The 23,372-nt window shown below is 37.7% G+C and overlaps 2 protein-coding genes across 2 annotated transcripts; both read left to right on the forward strand.

The window, feature by feature from the left end:
- Positions 1–3,288: 3,288 nt before the first annotated feature.
- sting1 (stimulator of interferon response cGAMP interactor 1) lies at positions 3,289–12,212 on the forward strand. Its single transcript, XM_054597002.1, has 7 exons — positions 3,289–3,361; positions 4,769–4,995; positions 5,643–5,835; positions 8,289–8,397; positions 8,687–8,922; positions 11,261–11,447; positions 11,921–12,212. The coding sequence occupies exons 1-7, from the start codon at positions 3,359–3,361 to the stop codon at positions 12,181–12,183; spliced, it is 1,218 nt and encodes a 405-aa protein (XP_054452977.1). The 5' UTR covers positions 3,289–3,358; the 3' UTR covers positions 12,184–12,212.
- Positions 12,213–21,736: 9,524 nt separating this feature from the next.
- Positions 21,737–23,243, forward strand: si:ch211-39i2.2 (DNA damage-inducible transcript 4-like protein-like). Its single transcript, XM_054597017.1, has 2 exons — positions 21,737–22,017; positions 22,445–23,243. The coding sequence occupies exons 1-2, from the start codon at positions 21,840–21,842 to the stop codon at positions 22,888–22,890; spliced, it is 624 nt and encodes a 207-aa protein (XP_054452992.1). The 5' UTR covers positions 21,737–21,839; the 3' UTR covers positions 22,891–23,243.
- Positions 23,244–23,372: the final 129 nt, after the last annotated feature.

Genomic DNA, 23,372 nt, shown 5'->3' on the forward strand with positions numbered 1-23,372 from the left:
CAGTGGGTTGACAGTGTCAGCATGACGTGGCTGTGTCGGTGGTGTGTGTTGTGTCGGGCGGGGTCGAGTGTTTGCACGGGGGGCAGGGGTGAGGGTGGCAATCAGGGGTGGCATTAAAGACATGTAAACAGGAAGTGGAACCAAACCTGCGATAGGTTGATTTTATAGAGTTGCAGATATGCCTGCCTGTGTGTGTGTGTGCGCACATACTTAAACCATGTCAATGTCAATGCGGTTGTATTGGAAAATGCTGATCTCGCCATCAGCCAGGCAACAGCAAGAATTTTTTATCTGATGTGCAGTGTGGTATCTGTTGCTGAGAGATGGAGATATTCTCAGCTGCAGTCTAATCTGAGCCCTCGCTGTCCTCTTCTTCTCAAGAGGAGATTCCCGTTTGCTTTTGTAGCACTACACTGTACCCATCCTCTGCAAGTCAAGTGGAGGTCTTCCCCCCGCCAAGCCCCAGAAAAACAACCTCTGGTCCCAGGCCAGCTAGCTCTGGGAAAAGGCTTGAAACTGGGCCCGGATTATATTCAAAATGAGTGTTCATCCCGACCTGTAAATAGGTGACATACAGAGGTTTTATTGCACATGTGATGCATATGGTGACAAGATGCAAGATGCAGTATAGCGGACGTACGATGAGAGGATGCCAGGGGGAGTTGAAATGTGAAGTCATACTCCATTCATTCTCTTTCTACATCCTCCTTTTATTCCCGTGTTGCTGTCTGCTACCAAACAGCAGTGACAGCTGTAAATCTCTGGCCTGAAAAGCAGGAAATCATATTCCACAGAGGAAACAGATTCTTCTTGTTAAGGCAGCAGCCACAACAACAACAACAACAACAAGAAGTCAGAAGAAAAGGTCTTTGTAAAGCATTTATATTAACGCATCAGTGCATGCAGAGTTAAGTTCTTTGATAATAATGTGAAGATTATATTTGTGCTCTGTGTTTCACTATGGTAGGATTTATTTTGTTTTTGTTTTTCTGGCTAATATAAATGAACAGAGGAATAATGAATACATTATTTTGTACATAATGTTAATTTAACTTATTTTTTGTAAATCATTTTGTGTTATATATTCTTGTTTTTTTCATGTTTTTCTTTTTCACAACCTGTGTATCCGGTTTCTTTCGACGCTGTACAGAATGACAGTACGGTTCTATTCAAAGTGTCAAGTCCACGTTCTCTCCTCTCTTCTTCGTCGGTGTACAGGAGTTGTTTTTAACGATAAATATGAATACCGATAAATAAATATTAAACTCGCATTGATGAATGACCATACTATACACAGAGGCACAGGCATTCAGGCAGCCAAAAGCATGATTGCATGGTTAAAATTTGTGCTGTTTGCAGCAAAAAGCAGCAAGACACATTTTAACAGAAGAGCCGGTGTGTTGCCGTCACAATTTAAAGGAAAAAAAAGTGTACTCTCTCTGATCATAGTTCTTGATGATTCCTCTTGTTATTTGATGATATTTATGATTCTATGATTATTATGATTCTATTTATTATTGACATTATTCTTAATATTTAAGCTCTCTCTCTCTCTCTCTCTCTCTGCTGGTTGCTCTTCATGTTGCGTTGCTCCTTGGTTGATCTTGTTGTGCTTCTTTGGGAGAGGTGAACCCCCTGGGAGACCCTGTGCCATAGAAATTGTGCCACGGTTCTAACTTTCTTTCTCAATCTCTCTCTCCTTCTCTCACTCTGTCTCTCTCTCTCTCTTTCTCCCCTCTCTCTCTCTCTCTCTCTCTCTCTGTTTTGACTCCCCAGTCACTAACACTGTAAGCATGCCCCATGGGACGATCCACTTTTTTACTCTTGAATAAAATATGCATGAACCTTTGGTATGCATACCGAGCCTTTATTTCGTAAACACTGTGCACGGACACACACACCCGCAAATTATGATACAAAAGAACCACTCTGATAATGAGAACTGACACTGACGTAGAGACTGCATCTGTTTTTGGTTTGACTTGATATATAAATGTCCCCGCTGCGGGACTAATAAAGGATTATCTTATCTTATCTTATCTTATTTAAAAGCTTTTATAGCCATTGCTGGAAGAGCCAGTGGTGAGATGGAGACATTTTCTCTTTAATTATGTAGCTTCCATGAAATGAAACTGGGCCACGTTGTGCAACATTTATGGATGACTAACTGAATAAATACTTCCGTACAGGGCGTGATAGGGGAACTAAATGGTTGGATGAGTGAATTAAAGGTGTCACTGTAGCGTAGCGGAAGGTAGGGTTATTTTAAACACATTTTTGATTAAATATCAACAAAAATCTGTAAAAAAGAATTAAAAAAAATAAATCACCAAAGTTCACATTTGACAGAGTTATTTATATTTTCTGTAAATTGTATCTCCCTAAAGGTATATGCAAATGCTGGTGAAGAATACAAGATTCATCTAATGTTATTTGAACATATTAGATTTATGTCTCTCTTTTGTCTCTTTTTGTCTAAAAATGTACAAATAACTTAAAAAAAACAGTCAGGTCATATGTGTGTAATAGTATAATGTAAGCTACTGTTTATGTCTTTTTTTGCCAGCCAAAATAATAAGAAGGACGTAGTCTCACATGGCCAGAGGGCTTAGGACTTGACCTCTGTGTCCTCCATAGACTGTATAAAAGAAGGGGTCTCCTCAGTGTGCTAACGTCATGGCCCTGCCTAGAGGTCGACCAGGGATACAAGTACATAGGGGAGGACTTCTGCTGTTGCAATGGTGTACGTGGAAAGCTTGTGGAATGGCTTAATTTAGTGGAAAAATAGAAATTTCAATTAGGGAGTTATAAACGTCATATGTTGCAGCTGAGAGTGCATCAAAACTGATGTTAACCTAGTTAGCAAAAGTGCTTAGAGAAGTTGAAACACTTAACTTGCTTACAGTTAGCTTGCTAAAGAATGAACTTGATGTCAAAACAGTTCAAATTATCTAAAAGAAGTAAATAGATGAACTGTTGAAATGATTAGCTAAAAACCATCTGGATTGAAGTTAAGGCCAAATGGTTAAATTGCTAAAAGTAATATTAGTTAATGGATAAAAAGTTAAATAGATCATGTTAGTTAGTGTATCTGCATCTATTCTACTGTGAAAGAATCGACAAGTTAATCTGTTTTCACTACAGAAAAATTATTAATGAGAGATTCCTCTTTCGAGAACATTTCCTGTAATCTCTGCCTCTCCCACTCTTTTCGTAATTTGATTTCTGGCAGAGGGTCAATTTTACTTCAATCGAAAGTGAAAGTGTCGGTTGATGACTAAAGGGGTGGGGAGAGATAGGCAGAAGGAGAACAGAAGACAAAGGAGCTATATCTTATCCGGATCACAGCTAACACACCATGGTGAGTCCCTTCATTCATTACTTTTCTCTCCTAGTTTTAAAGCGCACTTTGGATGAAGTTAGACCAACTGGCTCCCTGCTAGATTAGACAGTTGTGGTTATCCTGGAATGCACTTTGAATGGATTTAATTATTTGGGAGCGTTACTTGTAAGATGTGACTATTGATAGACAGAGAACACACAGGTTAATACAGCGTTTGGACAAATTGTTCCCCCAAAAAATATAAGCATAGGTAAATTGCCTTTTTTTAATAAAGTCAAAATGTGTCTTTGATAAAGTTATTTTTTATACATCCTTATCAGGTGACAGGTATTACATCTTCTAAAATCGTCAAGTAAATATAGCCCAATTTAAAAAATGTACCTACAGCATACGACCCTTTCATTGGATAAGGAAACGCTTCCATAACTTATCCCCTTAGCAGGTAAAACATGTAGTAACAGAGAAGGGATCACTATCTCAGGACGAACAGTCATGTAATATATGTTGTGTGTACAGAATAGACCAACATAATAAAATTACAATATAGACAATCCATATGACAAAATTGATACAAATAGTGTGAATATATATGGAAAGATGGATCCAGGAGGATGTCAAGCAGATTCCAGGTGTTGCCAAACACGACCTCCCCTCCACCACATTACCTGAGAAGAGGTCAGGCTACTCTTAAGCACATCATCCACACAGATAGGATAATTAAACAAACACTCAGAGAGAGCAACATAATGTATACACATGTATATCCATATGTATAAATACAGGCTTTCAGACTCCGGATGGTTTGTTTCCAAGTTGGGAAGCCATTAAAGGTAGAATCACTTATCGCTTAAGTACACTGAACCTTTGTGGAATGTATAGACTAATCTGGCTACACCCCGGCATTATCACAGCATGTGTGTCTATTAAGAGATGGGGGGGGAATTCCTGGAAATTAGGTAGTGACTGCTGTCAGGTTGCACAACCAACTCTGCTCCCAGGAATAAAAACATGACAATAAAAACCTGTGCAATACAATAACAGTTTTTCTGTCTGTAAATATAATATTTCAGTTATTGTTGTTTTTCTACTGTTTCTTATTGCTTATTTATAATACTTGTTTTTTTTATTTTCATTTGTTATTTTTATCTTGTCTTTCTTTTACTATGTCTCTTGTGTGCACTTTACTCTATGCTGCTGTAAGCCTGCAAATTTCCCGCTGCGGGACTAATAAAGGATTATCTTATTTTATCTTATCTTATCTTATCTTATCTTATTAAACACAGCTTTATTTTATCACATAACTACAACATAGTTTAGACTTCATTGAACAGTTTTCTGGGTGAACTGGCCCTTTGCACGGACAGGTAGATACCTCTGGTTTTATGAAAAGCGATCCCTGTAACTGGGTGACATTCCCCCTCACAGATGCTTCGCCTCAAAGACCAGGACGCTCTCATCCCTCGACCTCGAGGGACTTTGCCCACGGTGGCTGCTGCGGCGCTGGCTGCCATAACGATAGGAAGCGTTGTGTTTCTGTCTCCTGAAAGGTTGTTTGGATGGGTTGCCATGGTAATCCTCATCCTGACCCTCGGCCCTCTGCTGCACGGGCTCTGTCTGCTGGCAGAGGAGATGCTTAACCATTCAAATACGAGGTAAGAGCATTGTGCGTGTTTAAGTGTGTTTTTATTAAGATTTAGAAGAAAAAATGGTAGAGCATGTTGTTAGCCATTGAGAAACAATAGAAATGCTCCAAATCTCGTATAATAAACCTTTAACATTGCATCAAGTTAACCTGACATGCATTGGAAACTGTTTGGAAAAGGGCAGGCACTTTAAAAAAATACTTTGCATGTTATTTGAGGAACCATCTGTCAAACACACTCCTTCCAAAGCCCTCTGGCTTACAGAACACTAACGCATTACTTGATGGGACAAGGTGGATTTTCATATGATATGGGACTCCAGATCTTTACATTCTCTTGTGATATTGCCAGAATCCAGTTGCTGTGCATCCAATAATGGAATGTAAAAGTTGTCCCTCATAACTAACCCACAGAGAATCATCTTCTGACTGAAGTTACCCCCTAGCTCTATGTATGCAGCCACAATATGCAGCTGTTTTTGCTGAAAAACGTTTGAAAACCCACTGTACACTACCTATCTTGACATTGATCTCAGTAACAGCAAGTTTTAATAAATCCTTTCAACCTCTCTATGTTAATGAAATGTTTCACTGGTTTTAAAATGCCAAACTGAGACTCAGTAATCGGGTCAACAATAACCTCTCTGTGTTTACCAGGTATGGAGGCCGGAGGCTGCTGAGCCACGTGCTGCCAGCCTGTGGTTTGGGGGGAAAGACCCTGCTGGCTGCGGCGCTGGCGGGCCTCCTGCTCTACCTGGCCGGAGATCCTCTGCCACACAAAGGCCTATGCTGGAAACTCCTCATCCTGACCTCGGTCCTTTACGCTCTGTTCAAAAGCCTGGGAGTCCTGGTGAGGTCCACCAGAAACACAAACATTATTGTCTTTGTTTATCTGGGGTCTTTCTCTTCCACTCCACTGGAAGATCTAAAAGACAACAGCATGTTTTGGTAATTCATAGTAAAGTAACTTGCAGCGAACAAGCTACAGCATACAAAAACCCATTTTGAGCCCTTTGAATTAGCATGTAGACATCTCATAATGTAACTCTAATTATCCCTTGAAGTAGAGGGCTATGTGAAAGCTTAGGTAAAATTGAGCTAGAAGGAGTGGACATCCGGGGCATCTTAAGCTTGTTTATACTTTAGCAACACCTAGAAACCAATTTGAGGACAATGTTTTAAAAAAATAGTCTATATTACTAATTTAGCAGAGTCGCACACAATCAGAAATAAGAGACCAGCGTTTGTACAACACCTTGTCTCAGATGTCACACACATACTTAGCTTCACTATCAAGTCATTTATCCATACACAAGTTGGGTCCCTACGGAAGCCCAGTGTTCATGTTTAATGATGATTTGACCTATCATCAGGCCCTGCAGTGGGTATCCTAAAGATCCTTTTAAATGTTTACCTGCACCCACACACCAGAGGTGGAGATTACCAATCACTTGACTGACTCCAGTTTCCTTGTGCAGTTCAGTTCAAAGAGTTGTAGACAGTGATAATGTTTTTTCCCCTCTAAGCTTAGTCCTGTTTGTTGCTGACAGTTTTTAAGTTCAGTTCAGTAAAAAAACAGACCAAATATACAGGCACTGTTTATAAGTGTTATAGCTAAGCAGCCAACTATTTTCAGCAGTTATCACGTTATGATAGTTTATCTGTCTTTTATTGTCTTTCAATAGGCTTTTGCTGGGGAAGTAAAGTACTCCAGCTACTGATCCTATCGGTGACACAGTTCAGTACTCAATTTAAAGATCTGGTGTTAAAGATTTGTTCATACATGTACCGAACACCTCTACCACACACTCAATACAGCCCTTCGAAAGCAAGTTTCAACCAGGGTTGGGTAGTAATGGATTACATGTCAATCAGATTACAAAAAATACGAAACTATCATCAACCCAGATTGCATTTGAAAAAAATCTGATTTAATTACCTTGTCAAGTTCTCTCTATACATCAATGCTAACAACGCCTTAAGCTTACTCGCCTGTTGCCAGGTGAAACAAGTCTACTAGTCACTTGATACTAGATAGTGAAAAAAGTACACTGTAAATCTACTGTAAAAGAGAACTCTATACTTTACAATGTCTTTACAAGTAAAAGTCCTGGACAACTAGAAAGACAGTGTAGAGGGATTCTCTCTCTCTATTCACAATCCTGATTAATGTATTAAAAGGATAATCACTTGAGAGCTAATTGTATTGTTACAGCTCAGAGTGTCATGGTAGAAGTGAAAAATAGCATTAAAGCACTACACTTCAGACAGAAAAGTCCCTAAGCTTCCTGAAGCGTCAGTTGATTGTAATTGATGTGGCATTTCTGGAGTAAAAATAGGCTCCAAATATGTCTTCATCGGCAAGAATGACCATAACACTGTCCTCAAATAATTGCTGTGTAATTCTGAACAAAGCTCACTGTTCCTTCAGACTCATTATAAACTACCGGCACTATAAATTAAAATCCAGCTCAAGTTTGGGTATAGCTGTCCCTGTCATGTTGAATTATATCTAACAATTATAATTATAACAATTAAACACCCAGGGTTGGGTCAGATTACTTTGAAGTATAGTCAGTAACTGAATACGAATTACATGGCAATATTAGCATTTCATAAAAAAAAAAAAATCTAATCTTAATACTTCTGGATTACTTAAAAACCAAACATTATTGCATCGCATACAAAAAAAGGAAATGATTGACACAACCCCAAAAATTTGAGTTCATAAATTTGTTTTTCTCTTCAAACATACAAAAACATTTCAATGCAAATGAAATGCATTTTTGCATATTCAGCATTTACAGTTTGTTAATAAAATGAACCTCACAACCACAGTACTGGCACAAATTCAAAACAATATAAATGAAGTCTCCACTAACAAAACCGGCAACCTGATAAAAATATTTTACTTTGATATCCAGTGGAACAATTTAATTTATAACATTTTGAATTGGACATATAAATGATGAATCATCAATCATTACCCTTATAAAGACATGCTGAATAAGAACCTATTTTTAAGGACATATTTAGAAATGTAATCAAGTAATCCTTGACAATATAACTATATTATATTGTATATTATATATTACATTTTTTCAAATGTAATGTGGGCTGATCATAGTTACTTTTTTTAGTAATCTGATTAAGTTATCCTGATTCCATGTAATCTGTTACTACCCAGCCCTGGTTCCACATAGTAAAGAGCAGCAGGGCTGCAAGGATGCCCTTTTTCTGTCAGGCTGAGCAGACATGAGGTGTTGTGACATCCTTCTGGCTGTTTCTGTGGTCGGTGTGCAGGGTCCGTCGGAGGTGGAGGTGTCCGACATCTGCGAGGGGAGGAAGATGAACGTGGCCCACGGCCTGGCCTGGTCCTTCTACCTGGGCTACCTGCGACTGGTGCTGCCGCGTCAGTAACATCAAAACACACACCTCCTTATATTTCAGATTATACTCGATCATTTGTATCACAGTTAGTGGTACTTGTACAATATATTCAATGGATTTGGATATACTGTCTGTGCCTGAGATGTCATGAATGCTACACCACCCTCAAATCTTCATTTTAGGTGATACTTGAGTTGTATTCTCTGTCCTTTGTGGTTTATAGGGTCATAATAGTGCACCTTGCACCGCAGCCTAGTGATTCTAGAGGTCTGAATGAATGTGTGGGTGTCTGTGTTTGTGGGTCCGTTCAGGTTTAGAGGACTCCATCGCAGCATTTCGTGAGACCCATAAGACCCTCTGGAGTCGTGGCTCCAGGAAGCTCATCATCCTGATACCTATCAACGCCAACATTTCTCACAAGCTGGAGGATGAGGACGACAACATCTATTTCTATGACAACCTGCCCAACAACGAGATAGACCGGGCAGGCGTCCGGGGGCGGGTCTACAAGCACAGCGTCTACAGAGTATTGGACGAGCATGGGAAGGTATGTGCGGTGTAAAACAATATTTACAGAATGACACTGAAGTGCGTTCACGCCTGAAATAATAGCTGTATGCCATCCATCCATTCTCTGTAGTTTTAAGAGTCAAAGGTGGCTGAAGAAATATCCCATCATGCATTGGGGGAAAATGAAAAGAAAAGGAAACACCCCAGACAGTTCAGCAGAGTATCTCAAATCTGTATAACTTTATTATTTGAAGTTATAGATGTTAAATTGAGTTGCAAACTGATGAAGGAACCCGTCACATTTTAGGCAGATAATCAGAATATATTCACAAATGTCTCTCAGGTGCACAGCAGAAATATTCAGTCAACGTTAAATAAGGTAATCAGAGAACCTGCAGTTTGAATACCACGGAGCTACGTGTGCTGCGATTCAAATAAGTGTCTGTCTTCTTATTGCCAGTGTGAGTTGAAAGACTTAGCGTGTTGACATCTTCTCTTTTGATCAGATTTGTAAAGGCTGCACTGCAGAAATGCAACAGAGAGAGAGTCGCAGTAAAGTGACAGACTCAAGGGGCTGTTTCTGTATATTTTCTTCAATATTTCATGATAGCACGTCAATGTGCTCCATATTCAATATGTTTGATGTGGCAAATCTAATAGTGATTGTACTCAGACCCACTTCTGTAGTTTAGTCGACGGAAAGGAAGTTTGGGATGCATGAAAGCCGTCTGAGTTTCAAGTGAGACCAGAATTAGCCACCAGTGATATCGAAATGACTGCCAGAATGGTGTTATGGCTGTGTTTTACAGTTGCAGTCATCACACAGAACAAGCTGAATAAAGTGATGATGAATGTTTGACTTGTGTCCACTGTAAATAGCACTTTGCTTAAAGGAATACCTCTTCCACAAAATTACCATTTGTATATAAATTGCTCACTGAGGGTTAACTTGAATTCTTGAGGAAAACTTTGTTTTTCTCGCGTGCCTCCAAGGTGAATGGAGAATCTGAAAACGTACTAAACCCTTGATGAATTGTACTAAATATAGGCCAGGTTTAAGAACAGCATAACTATATCAAATCTTACTATCTTACTACTATAACACTTCCGCCATTGCCATCTCATGAGTCTGTGTATGAGAAGGAAGAGTTTTAAACAGTACGATTTTGCAAAAATGCATGTTTGACAAGAACTGAGCATACGACTGGATAAAACAAGACTTGGATTGTGCTGCAGGTGTTATGTGAGACTTTGTGAACAGATGTTTCGATATTGTTTTGCTGTTCATAAACCTGGCCTCCATTTCACTTTGTTTCATCAAGGATTTTCTCCGTTTACGGCTTTGGTTTTTGACTTCTCTGTTTGTCGTATAGGCAAAAAATTGATATACAAAAGGAAGTTTTCCTTGAAGTTCAATTTTAAGCCACTTTATACTTTTACTTGTGGGAACAAACTTTCAGCTGGGCCAGATGTCTTACAGGTCCCCTACCTAACTGGTTTGAATACTCTTCAATTAACACTCAGAATCAATAGAGTTCAATATGAAATAAGTAAACATGTAAACCCAGCTGGTACTAAAAAAGTGACCTCCCATTCTCTTATCTAAGATAACATTCTTTGTCACAGTACATTGAAGGTTAAAAAAAGAGAATATTCAGACATGCATGCTACGTATACATGGTGGGGATGTGCCTATAATTGTATAATGAGGCTGATTGGGCCGGCGCTGCCTATTATGTTTACATTGGACCCACTCACGGAAATCAAATGCACGCCCATGGATTTCTGTCTGCAACTGGGTCTGTCATGAAATAACATGTAGCCTACTTCTACTTTTAATAAGAGACTTTGTAACTTTTGAAAGTTGAGAAAAATGGTCCGAGCTACTAGACCCTCACTGCTTTACTGTTAAGACTGATAGCTTTGAATTTATTGATTTATTTAATTGATTAGAAGTTTATTTTTTCTAAACTTTACATATAAGACATTTGTCCTCTTGTCTTAAACATACAAAAGAAACCTGAGACATCAGAGAACAGTAAATCACCTCCAGCATAATGTTGCTGAATACCTATGTTGAATACACTTCCTGTAAGTCGCTTTGGATAAAAGCGTCTGCTAAATGACTGTAATGTAATGTAATGTAATGTTTCCCTTCCACAGCACAACATGAGTTCCACCTGCTGGTCAAACCTGAGAACTCAAGAGTTGAGATCTGATTTAGAAAGGCACAGTAACAGCACCATCTACATGTAAAACCAGGCAATCAAACCATCCTGGTGCCGGAGTTCCACAGGCTTTTAAAGGATTATTTGTCCATGTAATGTATCCATCTCTCAGTGTCTGCATGTGTGTGTTTGTGTGTGTGTAAACAGGCCCATGAGTGTGTGGTGGAGTATGCAACGCCTCTGCTGACTCTGTACAGCATGTCCCAGGAGAGCAGCGCTGGTTTCGGGGAGCCTGAGCGCAGACAGCAGGTCCTGCTCTTCTACAGGACCCTGCAGGAAATACTGGAGCACTCACTGGAGTGTCGCAACCGCTACAAACTCATCCTGCTTAATGGTAGGAAGACAAGCCGAGTGTGTGTATGTGTGTGTATGTGTGTGCGGGTTAACTTTATAAACACCTGGCAGGGTGAAACACACTGCTTTTAGTGGGATTTCAGCTTTTAGCTTATCCGCTTCCCCACAAGGATTGCCAATCAGAGTTTGCATATTTTTAGATTCTTTTTTCTGTTTCTGTTTTTTTTTAAAAGGTTTTGTTAATACACACTCACACATTATGCTGCAAAGTGTGTGACTAAAAGGAAGATGGAGGTCAAAGTATCAGCCAAGAACTTTTCTGGCTTTGGTCCAGTTCTGTCTGGCCTCTTGTGAACTTTTCATCTGTGGACTGGCAGTAAGAAACTAAATCACCATGGGATTTTTAACAAAAATATTACATAATTACCGTATCAACATGGACTTTTGAAAAGTGATGAGACAATGAAAATGATGCTGAAACAGACCATAGACCGTTTCCTCTTCTTCTTCTAGACGAGCCCGAGGACGACCCTCACCTCCTGTCCAAAGTCATCCTTAGACACCTGCAGCAGCAGGAGAGAGAGGAGTTCTGCCTTACCCCTCCTCCTCAGCAGGAGGTGGCGCACCCCTTCATAAGAACATCAAGTGCTCCGCCAAATGACTGTGGCCACCCTGAGCCAATGAGCAGAGAGCCTACGCTCATGTTCAGCCTGGAGAAACCTCAGCCTCTGAAGGAACCTGTTGAGGACACTGACCATTATCGTGGAAAAATATAAACACATGCTCAGGCACATAGGAACATAAAAACACAACACACACACACACACACACACACACACACACACACACACACACACACACACACACACACACACACACACACACACACACACACACACACACACACACACACACACACACACTGTTATACTATATTTTTGTTATTTAACAAGCTGACAGATTAGTGATCTAAAAAAAACTTGATACACCTCATTTTCTGACATTTGAATTTCTTAAGTGATTTATCTACAGAGTCTTTTATATCTGCCTGTGTCTGAATTCATAGATATTAAATAAATACAAATATTTGCTTAGATGAAGAGTTAATTTGATCTTTTCTACAATTAATGGTTTGGTGAGACAGGAGGTACACACAACTTATTATCATTTTGATCAACATCAACTGCAATTGTGAAAATCAACACAATATGTATTGACTTATCTTTAGAAATGGCTCTGGGTATAAACAGATGAATAGATCAGCCACAGCATTGAGATTCAAACAGTGTGTGTATTCAGTGGAAACACCCGGGTTACCATGAAGGTTTTGTTTGAAGAGAGTTTGTTATCCTCCTTCTTGTTGTAGAGAACAGGAAATAATCTTCTGCCAGCATCGTGTTAATATGTAAAATAGTCTTGAGAAGGTGGTGTCCATTTGTCCTGCTGGTGCTACAAGTTGGTCCATTCAATTGTTTCAGACTCAAATGATGGTCAGCATTTAGCTATAAAATGCTTTCACCTTTTAATATCACAACAATGATATTTCAAAGGGATATGGACATAAGGATGGTTAAAATGCAAATGTTATGTCGATAGTAAATGTTTTAATTAATGCAACCATTGCCACAAATTATGCAAAGGTAATAAATGAAACAGTAGAAGCACAGAAAGATGTAAGGCAGGAGAGCTCTGATAGAGAGAGAGAGAGAGCAGTGGAAGATAAAAATCTATGTTGCATTTTATGATTGAATAAACAAATGTTACAAGCAACCTGACACCACGCCTGCTTATCTGCGTCTCACATGAGAACACACACACACACACACACACACACACACCACCTCCTGACAGCAGCGCTGCAGCTGAAACTGCTAGGTGATGTTGCATCAGTTTATGTTTACAGCCGTCTGTCTTCTTATATGGGTATTCAATGGATATTCAATATTCAAACAGTTCACTTGCTTTACTCCAGACTACAGAAACTGTGATAAGCCACATATATTGACTTTATACAGTCTAAAAGCCTGGGTCACCAGTTTAACACCTCTGATAGTACAATCTGAACAAATGTCAGATACAGCTACTTTCAGTCTTCAGTTAAAGCCTTTCACCATCCAATCGTTGCCTTAGGAAGCCCTATGTAGAGAACGATCTTCTTTCATTTGGATACATTTATAAAACAGTACTTAGCAGTGCACAATGCATTGGGGCACTCTAATGAGCAAATGTTAGCATGCTAATATGCTGACCTAAGATGGTGACCATTGTAAATATTACACCTGCACCTAAGCATCAGCTGTAGCTGCTGACTCTTTTTCTTGTTGGAATAATGTTTATAAAAATGGAAGTCATATCAAATATGTGTGGAGATGACAAGTCAGTAGATCAGTTGGTCCATAAACATATCATCTGGACATATTTGAGTAATTTGTCATGTAAAAAAAAAAAGCCTGCTGTTTATCAAGAATGATATGGGATTGGTATCTTGTTTCCATTTTGTATCATCACTCATCAGACTATGGTGTAATATGAGCATCAGTATATCTGTCAGTAACCCGTCCTCTCCAGGCAGTTATTTTATCAGGCCACGGATAAGAATTAGTTTTTTGGCAACGTTCCTTCCGTGTTAAATAAGGATTTTAAAAAGAAAACAACACTCGTTCTCTGCTGCAAACATTTTTTAGTCGTGGCCGCAGTGGCTGAGGACTGCCAGAGACGGGTCTGACCTGTTCTCCACCAATAACACTACATCACAGGCAGCTGACAGCTGACACACTGATGACAATGAACGGATAACAAAGTTAATTGTTGTACGTTCTACCAGTGACTCATTGTTCCATGACTTCATTAAACCTTGAACTGGCGACCACCATCACTCAGAGTTTGTAATGATTGTTCAAGTTATGGTTAAAAAATGCAAATGAACCATCAGATGTGGAGAGGATATATTTGTTAAATGGTTAAATATATATAACACCAGACTCAAGCCCAGAGTGAAAAAAACACTACACAATATTGGTGAGGTAGTGAACACATACTGGCACCACACACTGTAGTTCCCCTGCTGTTCCACAGAAAGACACTTCCTCCTCGGTGGTAAGTCTTTCTGAGGACAGCATTTTATCTGAACCTGATTGGTTAGCAGAAGTGATGTCACAGCAGGGAGATTTCCCCAGAAGGTGAGTCACGTGTCAGTAGTTAACCTGTAAAAAATTCTACCTTCCTGCTCAGTGTCTGCTCTCACAGGCCAGTGGGCTGGACTTTAAGGCAACGCGAAGAAATGATTTTACTTTTAAACCTGACAGCCAGCAACCAGCTGAAGATAATGACTATTTTCACTGTAGCACTTTTGCCCACTACCTTGTATTAAACAACCATTTCTCAAATGTCCCAGATTAGTCACTAGGGGCAAAATGTTCTTAATTTAACAATGTGGCCAGATACATAAATACACTTTATTTAAATAGTACAATCTAAAAAAGCACTTTACTATAACATTAAATGAAACACAATCTCAAGACTACAATAGCTCATTAATTACTCAGTAGTACAATGAGGAAGTCCAGTATTTCTTATTGTTTGTCAACCAGTTGTGGATCTTATTTCGGTATATTTTATGCGGTGGTAGGGGTCGCATGAATCTGTAGAAATAGAGGGAGAAGGAAAAATAATAGTTCTGTGTTTAGTGGATACACTTCCGATGCTCCAGGTGTGTGTTTGTGTGTCTGACTGGCGTGTGTCAGAGCCTGTGACTCACCTGTGAGTAAGGCAGGGCTCATGCCACGGTGTCTAGACCTGACATGCTCAAAAACACACAGCAGTCTCTCAGGAATCTTATGTGAATACACTCAAAGCAGGTATGAAGGTAAGATTTCCTGGTAAATTACATAAAAAACTAACTAATGAGGCTTCCAAAGACCCAACCAGGAAGATCATTTGATGGAACTATTACAGCTCATTTTTCAAAATAAAATATAAAAAATCAATGGCAAAGTCTGATGTATGTTTACGGGTTTTTGTTTCACCATAAAAACTTTAAAATTCCATAACAACGTATTAATGATATGTATATGAACTGATCAGAGTCTGCACTATTTTAATGAATGTCAACATACTTATGTATATAAAATCAGATTGTTTATTTTCTCCACTTTTCTTTTAAAGTAAGTTTCTGTGTAGTTACTCGTAGTTAATCAACATTTCAGGCAGATTAAAGGTTCAACTCCACCTCTGGAAGATTGCCTTCAGCTTTAGTATTTCTCCATTATTTGTCCTTCAGGCCAGAACTATAAAAAAACTCTCCCTCCTGTTTATCAGGCTTTTGTCAAATAAAGGAAATCAGGTGGGGCTGTCTGGGTTTTAGATTTAAAGATGATCACTCTTTTTCATGAAGGCCCCCGGGCTGAACAACACCCTCTCGGAGGAAGCAAATTAAAAAGCATTTCTCAACATTTTAATATTTTGTTTTAGATTCATTTACTTTTTTTCTTCTTCTTCTTACTTTTTAATCTACTTTTTAATTTATTTGTGTGCCCATACTTCCCCCTTGCTGGATCCTATTACTTGTTGTTGCACTGAATTTTGTTTTTGTGATTTGAGTTTCTCTTTAAATGTGGTTATATAATGCAAATATAAAGAATATGAACTACTGGTACATTGTTATTATAATTCTTTTAGGTATAGCCCATAGCATGTCATTTATTTTTACCCAGACCACATTATGTATGAGCTATATATTAGTCATAAGCTTGTAGATTTCCATTGAAGCCTACAATCCCATTTAATCTATCAATAGTTTTTAACTGAACATTTTTATATCAACAGTGGTGGAAGTACTAAAAAATACAGCAAAAATAGGCCTCTCTATTAAATGTAAACGTCCTGCATTCAAAATCTTACAAAAGTTAAAGTACAGACATTTTGTCAGTACAATAAACTTTAGAAGAATAAATTGATTCATTATGCAGAAAAATGGCCCTTTGACTGTTTTCTATTTATTACTTTACTATAATTAAGCCTTTAAAACCATTATACATTAGCCTAATGTATAATAGTATAAACCTTCCAGCAAGTTTAAGTTACAGTCAAAAAACAGAGTGAAAGAAAGTAGTCTATTTATTTAAAACTTTACTATCATAGTCAATACAAGTATTATATATAAGCCAATATTATTTGATCATCATCATTACATTTAATGTGTAAGGGGGCTATGTGATCAATCACATTGTTGAAAAAACTTTGTACAAAAGCAATAAAGCTGATGCAGTGAAGCAAAATGTGTTGTCATGTTATTATATAGCAAAGAATGCAAACATAAACGTTTTTATAAAAGTTTTAGAGACGTATCAAAATAAAAATTTGAACTTTATTAAACTATGGATCTCAAGATTTCAAAATGTGTCTCCTTATGCATTGTTAAAACTAAATACTCCACGCTCTACATAATAGATACTGTTACCACTTTTTAAAGAAGAAAAAAAACGCCATATATGACATCGCCGACCTGTGGGTTTTCTATTTGTGACTTATCTCATTAACTCGCCTCTCTACTTTCTAAGATTACATGAATTACACCAGAGAGGAGCATCGTTGTGGAGGAAGATGTGGGGCAGCTCGACGCATGAATCACGAAATAATGTTCATCTCAAGGAGGTATGTGTAGAGCTTCCACCTCTTTCGATGGCCATCTGAGTTTGTGTGCACACATGAGGGCGCAGACCCAATGCGTTGGTTGCTGAAGTGGATGAACAATAAACTTTGTACCGATCGATCTGTTGCAATATGTTGACTGTCAAACTATGAGTGGTAAATATTGCTCAAAATGATGGTTGCATTGAATTGTGTGATGAATTATGGTGTATGCAGGAATCCATAATGGGCTTAATGTCACAGGAGGATAAAGTAAGACGGGACATATGGTTAAAGACAAAAATGATGTTCAATGATGAATTTATTGCCAACACAAAAGAGAGGTTGTCTGAAAATGAAGGTTCTGGTAAATTTGATATTAATTGTGGCTATCACGATGCTATCAATCCCAACGACAGTGTCTCTAATGTGGGTAAACATTCAAGCAGTAGTAAAGTAACACTTCTTCTGCCCAAAATAAAGCAAACGCAGTGAAAGCTGCTCTTGTTGCTCGTAATGGCCGTTTTAAAGGATGGAAGGTTAGGATGGACAGAGTTCCTCTCATGCACCGACAAATGGCATGAACTCTAATTTTAAAAAGGAGGAGAGGAAACTATACTATGACTTTTTTTTTAAAACTTTTTTCAACATATTATTCTATGACTTTTTTCGATATACTATTCTATGATTATTTTACAACTGTTTTGGACTTACTAAACTATGACTGTTTTGGACAAACTATACTATGACTTTTACTACATACTCTGCTATTAAATCTTTTGACATACTATAGGTTTTTTTACATACTATACTATGACTTTTGCTAACATACGACATTTTTTCTAACTTAAAAAAAATATATATAATCCTATAACCTATTTTTTGACATACTTTACTATTTAGACTTTTTTTTTGAGTCATTTCGACCTACTGTAATAATGTTTTTGATTGTTTTTTTTGGAAAGTCTATACTATGAATATCTCATTACTTTTTTTCGTCATACTATACCATGAGTTTTTTTTACTTTTTTTGACATAGTATATTATGACTATTTTTAAGATATGCTATTTTATGGCTTTTTCGATATATCATACTTTTACTTTTTTCGATATACCATACTATGAACTTTTCGATCCGCTAAACTATGACTCTTTTCATGACCTTTTTACTATACTAGAAGTTTATTTTACTTTTTTCGAGTTACTTTACTAAGACTTTTTATCCGAACGTACTATACTATGACTTTTTTAGCATACTATACTGTCTTTTTTTAACATACTATAGCTACTAGGACTTTTTTTTCGACATACTATACTTTGGCTTTGTTCAACATACTCTTCTAGGTCTTTTTTCAACATATTATACTATGAATTTTTTCGGACATTTTACAACATATCATACTTTGACTTCTTTTCTAAATACGATTGCTATGACTTTTTTTGCATATTGTTCTATGACTTTCTATGATTTCTTATGGCATAACCTACTATGAGGTTGTAATGTCTTTCAAAAACTTTTTTTACATACTTTAATGTGACTCTTAACTGATTTGTTCGGCATACTATAATATGACATTTAGTGACTTTATTTGAAGTACAATATTATGGTTTTTTTTTGCTATATGAAACTATGACTTTTTAAAAAAGCTCTTTGCGACATACTGTACTGTGACTTTTTCATGACTTTTGTGACATACTGTACTGTGACTTTAATGATTTTTTCACCATACTAATATATGACTTTTCCCCAAAAAATTTGACAAACTATACTATGACTTTTTTTATAAACTATATTAGGACTTTTTGATCATATTTTGGACGTACTATAGAATTACTTTTTAGGAGTTTTTTTCAACATACTATACTATGACTCTTTTGTGACATTTCTTTCCACATAGTATGCGATAACCTTTTTTTTTTTCATTTACTATTCTTCAACTTTTTAATGATTTTTTCAACAATGTTTATTGGGAATTTTTAAATACTATACTATGACATTTAATGACTGTTTTGACATACCAGGCCACCATTTTTTCGCATTGTAAACCATAACTTTTTCATGATTATTTTTTATATGCTACGCTTTGACTTTTTTATGATTATTTTTGACATTATGTGATTACATACTATGACTTTTTCTTTGATTACTTTCAATATACTATACTATGACATGTTTATGAAAGGCTTTACTATGTCATTTTTATAACATCCTATATTTTCTTAAAAATCACATAATTGATTAGTCGGCTGACAGATTTGGGGTCATACTAAACTGAATATCTTGGGGTGTTGGACTGACAAAATAAGACATTTAAGGACATCACCTTGGACTCTGAGGTACTGGCATACACATTTTTCCGCTATTTTATGACATTCTAATAACATCTTTACGGCATACTAAACCATGATTTTTTAATGGCATAGCATACTTTTACACATTTTCATGGCCAATGTTACTATGACATTTTTTATTACATTTTCCAAAAATGTTTGGGGCTTTTTTTTTAATCATACTACAGTATGACTTTTTATAACTACTATGACTCCAAAAACTACAACATTAACACTTTCAACTATTATTGCAACTTCTACAAGAACTACTACTACTGGTTGAGTTGATAGATACCAAGTGTTCATTCTATGTGCTCCAGCACGCATCTCCTCCAGGACCTTCAAGTCTGGTAACACCCTTTACAAGAAGTACAAAATGACTCACTTCACTATCTGTCAGTCCATGCATTTGCTAGCTGAACATAAATCAAAAATATTCAGGTGCAGGTGCTCAGGTTTTTTCAACATATACTATTTAATTACCCTGGTTCATCTCTACAACATCTATCAATACAAAAAGGCTGAAATATAGATGTTAGATAGAGTATTGGAATAATTCATAAATCCGCCATTAGACTTTAAATAATCAGTCACAAATTTGAGTGGTAAAATATCTTATTGGAGTAGAGTGGGTATGACTTAGTTCTGATTGTTTTGTATGAGTTCATTTTTTTAAATTTTATTTTTATTATGTGGCCTTCGCGACCAATAGCGAAGCTCTTTAGAGGGCTGAGCATGAAGGAAATAGAAGTTGCATGATCCCTAGTATGATGCATGCTGGCGCAAATGACATGTCAAAATGGCTGTTGTGAAAAGGGCCTATAGCTAAGCCCGTTTGAGGGCTCTGCGTCTACTCATAGAACTGAAGTTACACCCAGGCTACTATTTCTTTCTGTTGGTTTCCTCCAGCTCCTTTTACATTTCCCTTTCTACCCTGCCCCATGAACCTGCTTCTGATCTATGGAGAACCAAATGTTCAGAGAGAGGCACAACATTTTTTTCCAAAAATATGAAAGGCACAGTGGTAGATTGATTATGCTTGTTATAAATAACATAACAGCAATTCAACATCGGCCTACTGCTTGTGTACTTGAAGACGTTAACTAATAGATATTGATAATCCAACATGATCTCACTATGAATATTAGTGAGAACATGTTTGAGGAGCTTTTACCTGGTTATGAATTACGCTCAAGATTCAAAATGTGTCTTTAATTACATTACATATGCCTATGTTGAATACACTTCCTGTAAGTCGCTTTGGATAAATACGAATACAATAAGTGCAACAAACTAATACGAATACAATAAGTGCAACAAACTAATACGAATACAATAAGTGCTACAAACTAATACGAATACAATAATTGCAACAAACTAATAGAATAATTGCTACAAACTAATACGAATACAATAATTGCAACAAACTAATACGAATACAATAAGTGCAACAAACTAATACGAATAGAATAATTGCAACAAACTAATACGAATGCAATAATTGCAACAAACTAATACGAATGCAATAATTGCAACAAACTAATACGAATACAATAAGTGCTACAAACTAATATGAATACAATAAGTGCTACAAACTAATACGAATACAATAAGTGCTACAAACTAATACGAATACAATAAGTGCAACAAACTAATACGAATACAATAAGTGCAACAAACTAATACGAATAGAATAATTGCTACAAACTAATAATAGAATAATAGAATAATTGCTACAAACTAATACGAATGCAATAATTGCAACAAACTAATACGAATACAATAAGTGCTACAAACTAATACGAATACAATAAGTGCAACAAACTAATACGAATACAATAAGTGCTACAAAAATACAATAAGTGCAACAAACTAATAGAATAATAAGTGCAACAAACTAATACGAATACAATAATTGCAACAAACTAATACGAATGCAATAATTGCAACAAACTAATACGAATAGAATAATTGCTACAAACTAATACGAATAGAATAATTGCAACAAACTAATACGAATGCAATAATTGCAACAAACTAATACGAATGCAATAATTGCAACAAACTAATACGAATACAATAAGTGCAACAAACTAATACGAATAGAATAATTGCAACAAACTAATACGAATACAATAAGTGCTACGAGGAAGGCTCAGGGTAGTACTTCTTGATTCACTAACTTTAGTTGTCTTCTATCTCTCCCTCCTCTACAGGTCTCGGGTCTTGTCTTCCGAGCTCCGTGCAATGTCCAGACATGTTGCGTGAGCCGCACGCATCCTATCGGGAACCTTCTCGACTGAGCTGGTCGGCCACGCCCACACGTGAGCTGATGCAACGCGCTGCTCCTCCGGTATAAAGGCGGCGCGCTCACCTCTCACGGCTGCAGCAGGTGATCCATGGAGGAGACACAGACACAGACACAGAGCCGACGCGTGGAGGAGATACCGGAGCTGGACGGACTGGAATCAGGATGGTCTATACCGCTGCGCTGCTCTTTGGACACGGAGTGCCCGTTCTGTCGGAGGAAGAAAGCGTCGTAGAGATGATAGGAAAGTATTTCCTCCAGCTCACCTCCCCGGGCCGAGGGACGAGCTCTGCCCGGCGGGGGAGCGTCGACAGCTGCGACGAGACAGAGAAATACTCGCCTTGTAAGTTTTTTTTTTTTTTTTTTGGAGGATTATAATAATTATTATTACTATTAAAAACAGTAGAGATAAGTACTACAGCAACCATACTCGTCACATTAGAACTATATCATTTTGCGGAAGAACAAGCGCACAGGCTGATCTTTCTGATGTAACAGTATATGGATGTAACTCATGCCTGATGAGATGACGACATGCTGAGCTGTCAACATTGCTTCTCCTCTTAGCTGCTGAAACAAACTATTATTCTGATGACTCGTGTATTTGAGACATTTATCACATGATTATGTACAAGTATTGAAGATCAGTCTTTATTTTAGTTCCAAATCGCTGGAATTGCATTTGTCATTTTCCTGCCAGTCACTCTTATTAAAAATGCTCTGATTTTGAGACAGGCCTATTTTCTAACACCTCTGGTATCTGCCTACAGTTGCCAACATGGACGCTGGTTTGGAGCATGAAGAGAGGCTCCTGCAGCAAGATGTGACCCGGCAGATAGAGCGCTGCTTGACAGAGGCCAAAGCTTCCACCCTCCACTGCCAGATGCTGCTGCTACCTCACCGGATGACCTCCAGGGTCGGCCAGGACGTGGTCCGCTCCTCTGTCGATGAGCCCTGCGGGCTCCGGGGCGCATCCATCAAAGTCTATGTGGAAGGCAGAGATGGCCTAAAGTCAGCAGGGAGCATCCTCCTGGACCCGAGTGTCACCCCAACATTCGAACTGTCTGTGATCTTCAAGGCAGACAAGGACGACGGCTGGCCACCGCTCAAGCACATATTTGATACCAACAAAGTGTTGAAGCTCAGACCAGAGTACCGGCTGGTGAAGAGGAAGCTCTACTCTTCAGCTAGCCCTGTCATCCATGATTTCAGCTAGGAGGAAGTTAAGAATGTATACCTGTGTTACCATACCTCTTTTTTTTTCGTTTGTTTGAATTTTATTCTCAACTTTGTCAGGTGAAAGTTTGGCCTGGACTGCACTGGAGTTTTGCGGTGTCATATTTCGTATCTAAAGAATCGGATTGTTCTTTATTCATGTATGAATGTCTAACTTGGAGCAGAAGTGTCAAACTGCTTGTTTACCTAATGCATACAGTATTTTGCACAGAATGGATTAATGTTAAGTGTTCACTCTAAACTGAAAAACTTCCTTCCAGGATTGGGCGGGTCTCACTCCTGAATTGTGCTGTACTTTTTATATTTATGCATTTGTAAAATAAATATTTCACAACTGAATTTCTTGGTCCCTTGCTTGCATTTTAAGTTTACTTCTGTATACCTTTTTTAAATAGAGTATCTCATAAGTACTTATACTGTAAGTCTGGGAAAATGATAACGCAAAGTTTAATGTGTCCGATC

Source organism: Anoplopoma fimbria, chromosome 4 (genome assembly GCF_027596085.1).
Source record: "Anoplopoma fimbria isolate UVic2021 breed Golden Eagle Sablefish chromosome 4, Afim_UVic_2022, whole genome shotgun sequence".
Classification (NCBI taxonomy): domain Eukaryota; kingdom Metazoa; phylum Chordata; class Actinopteri; order Perciformes; family Anoplopomatidae; genus Anoplopoma; species Anoplopoma fimbria.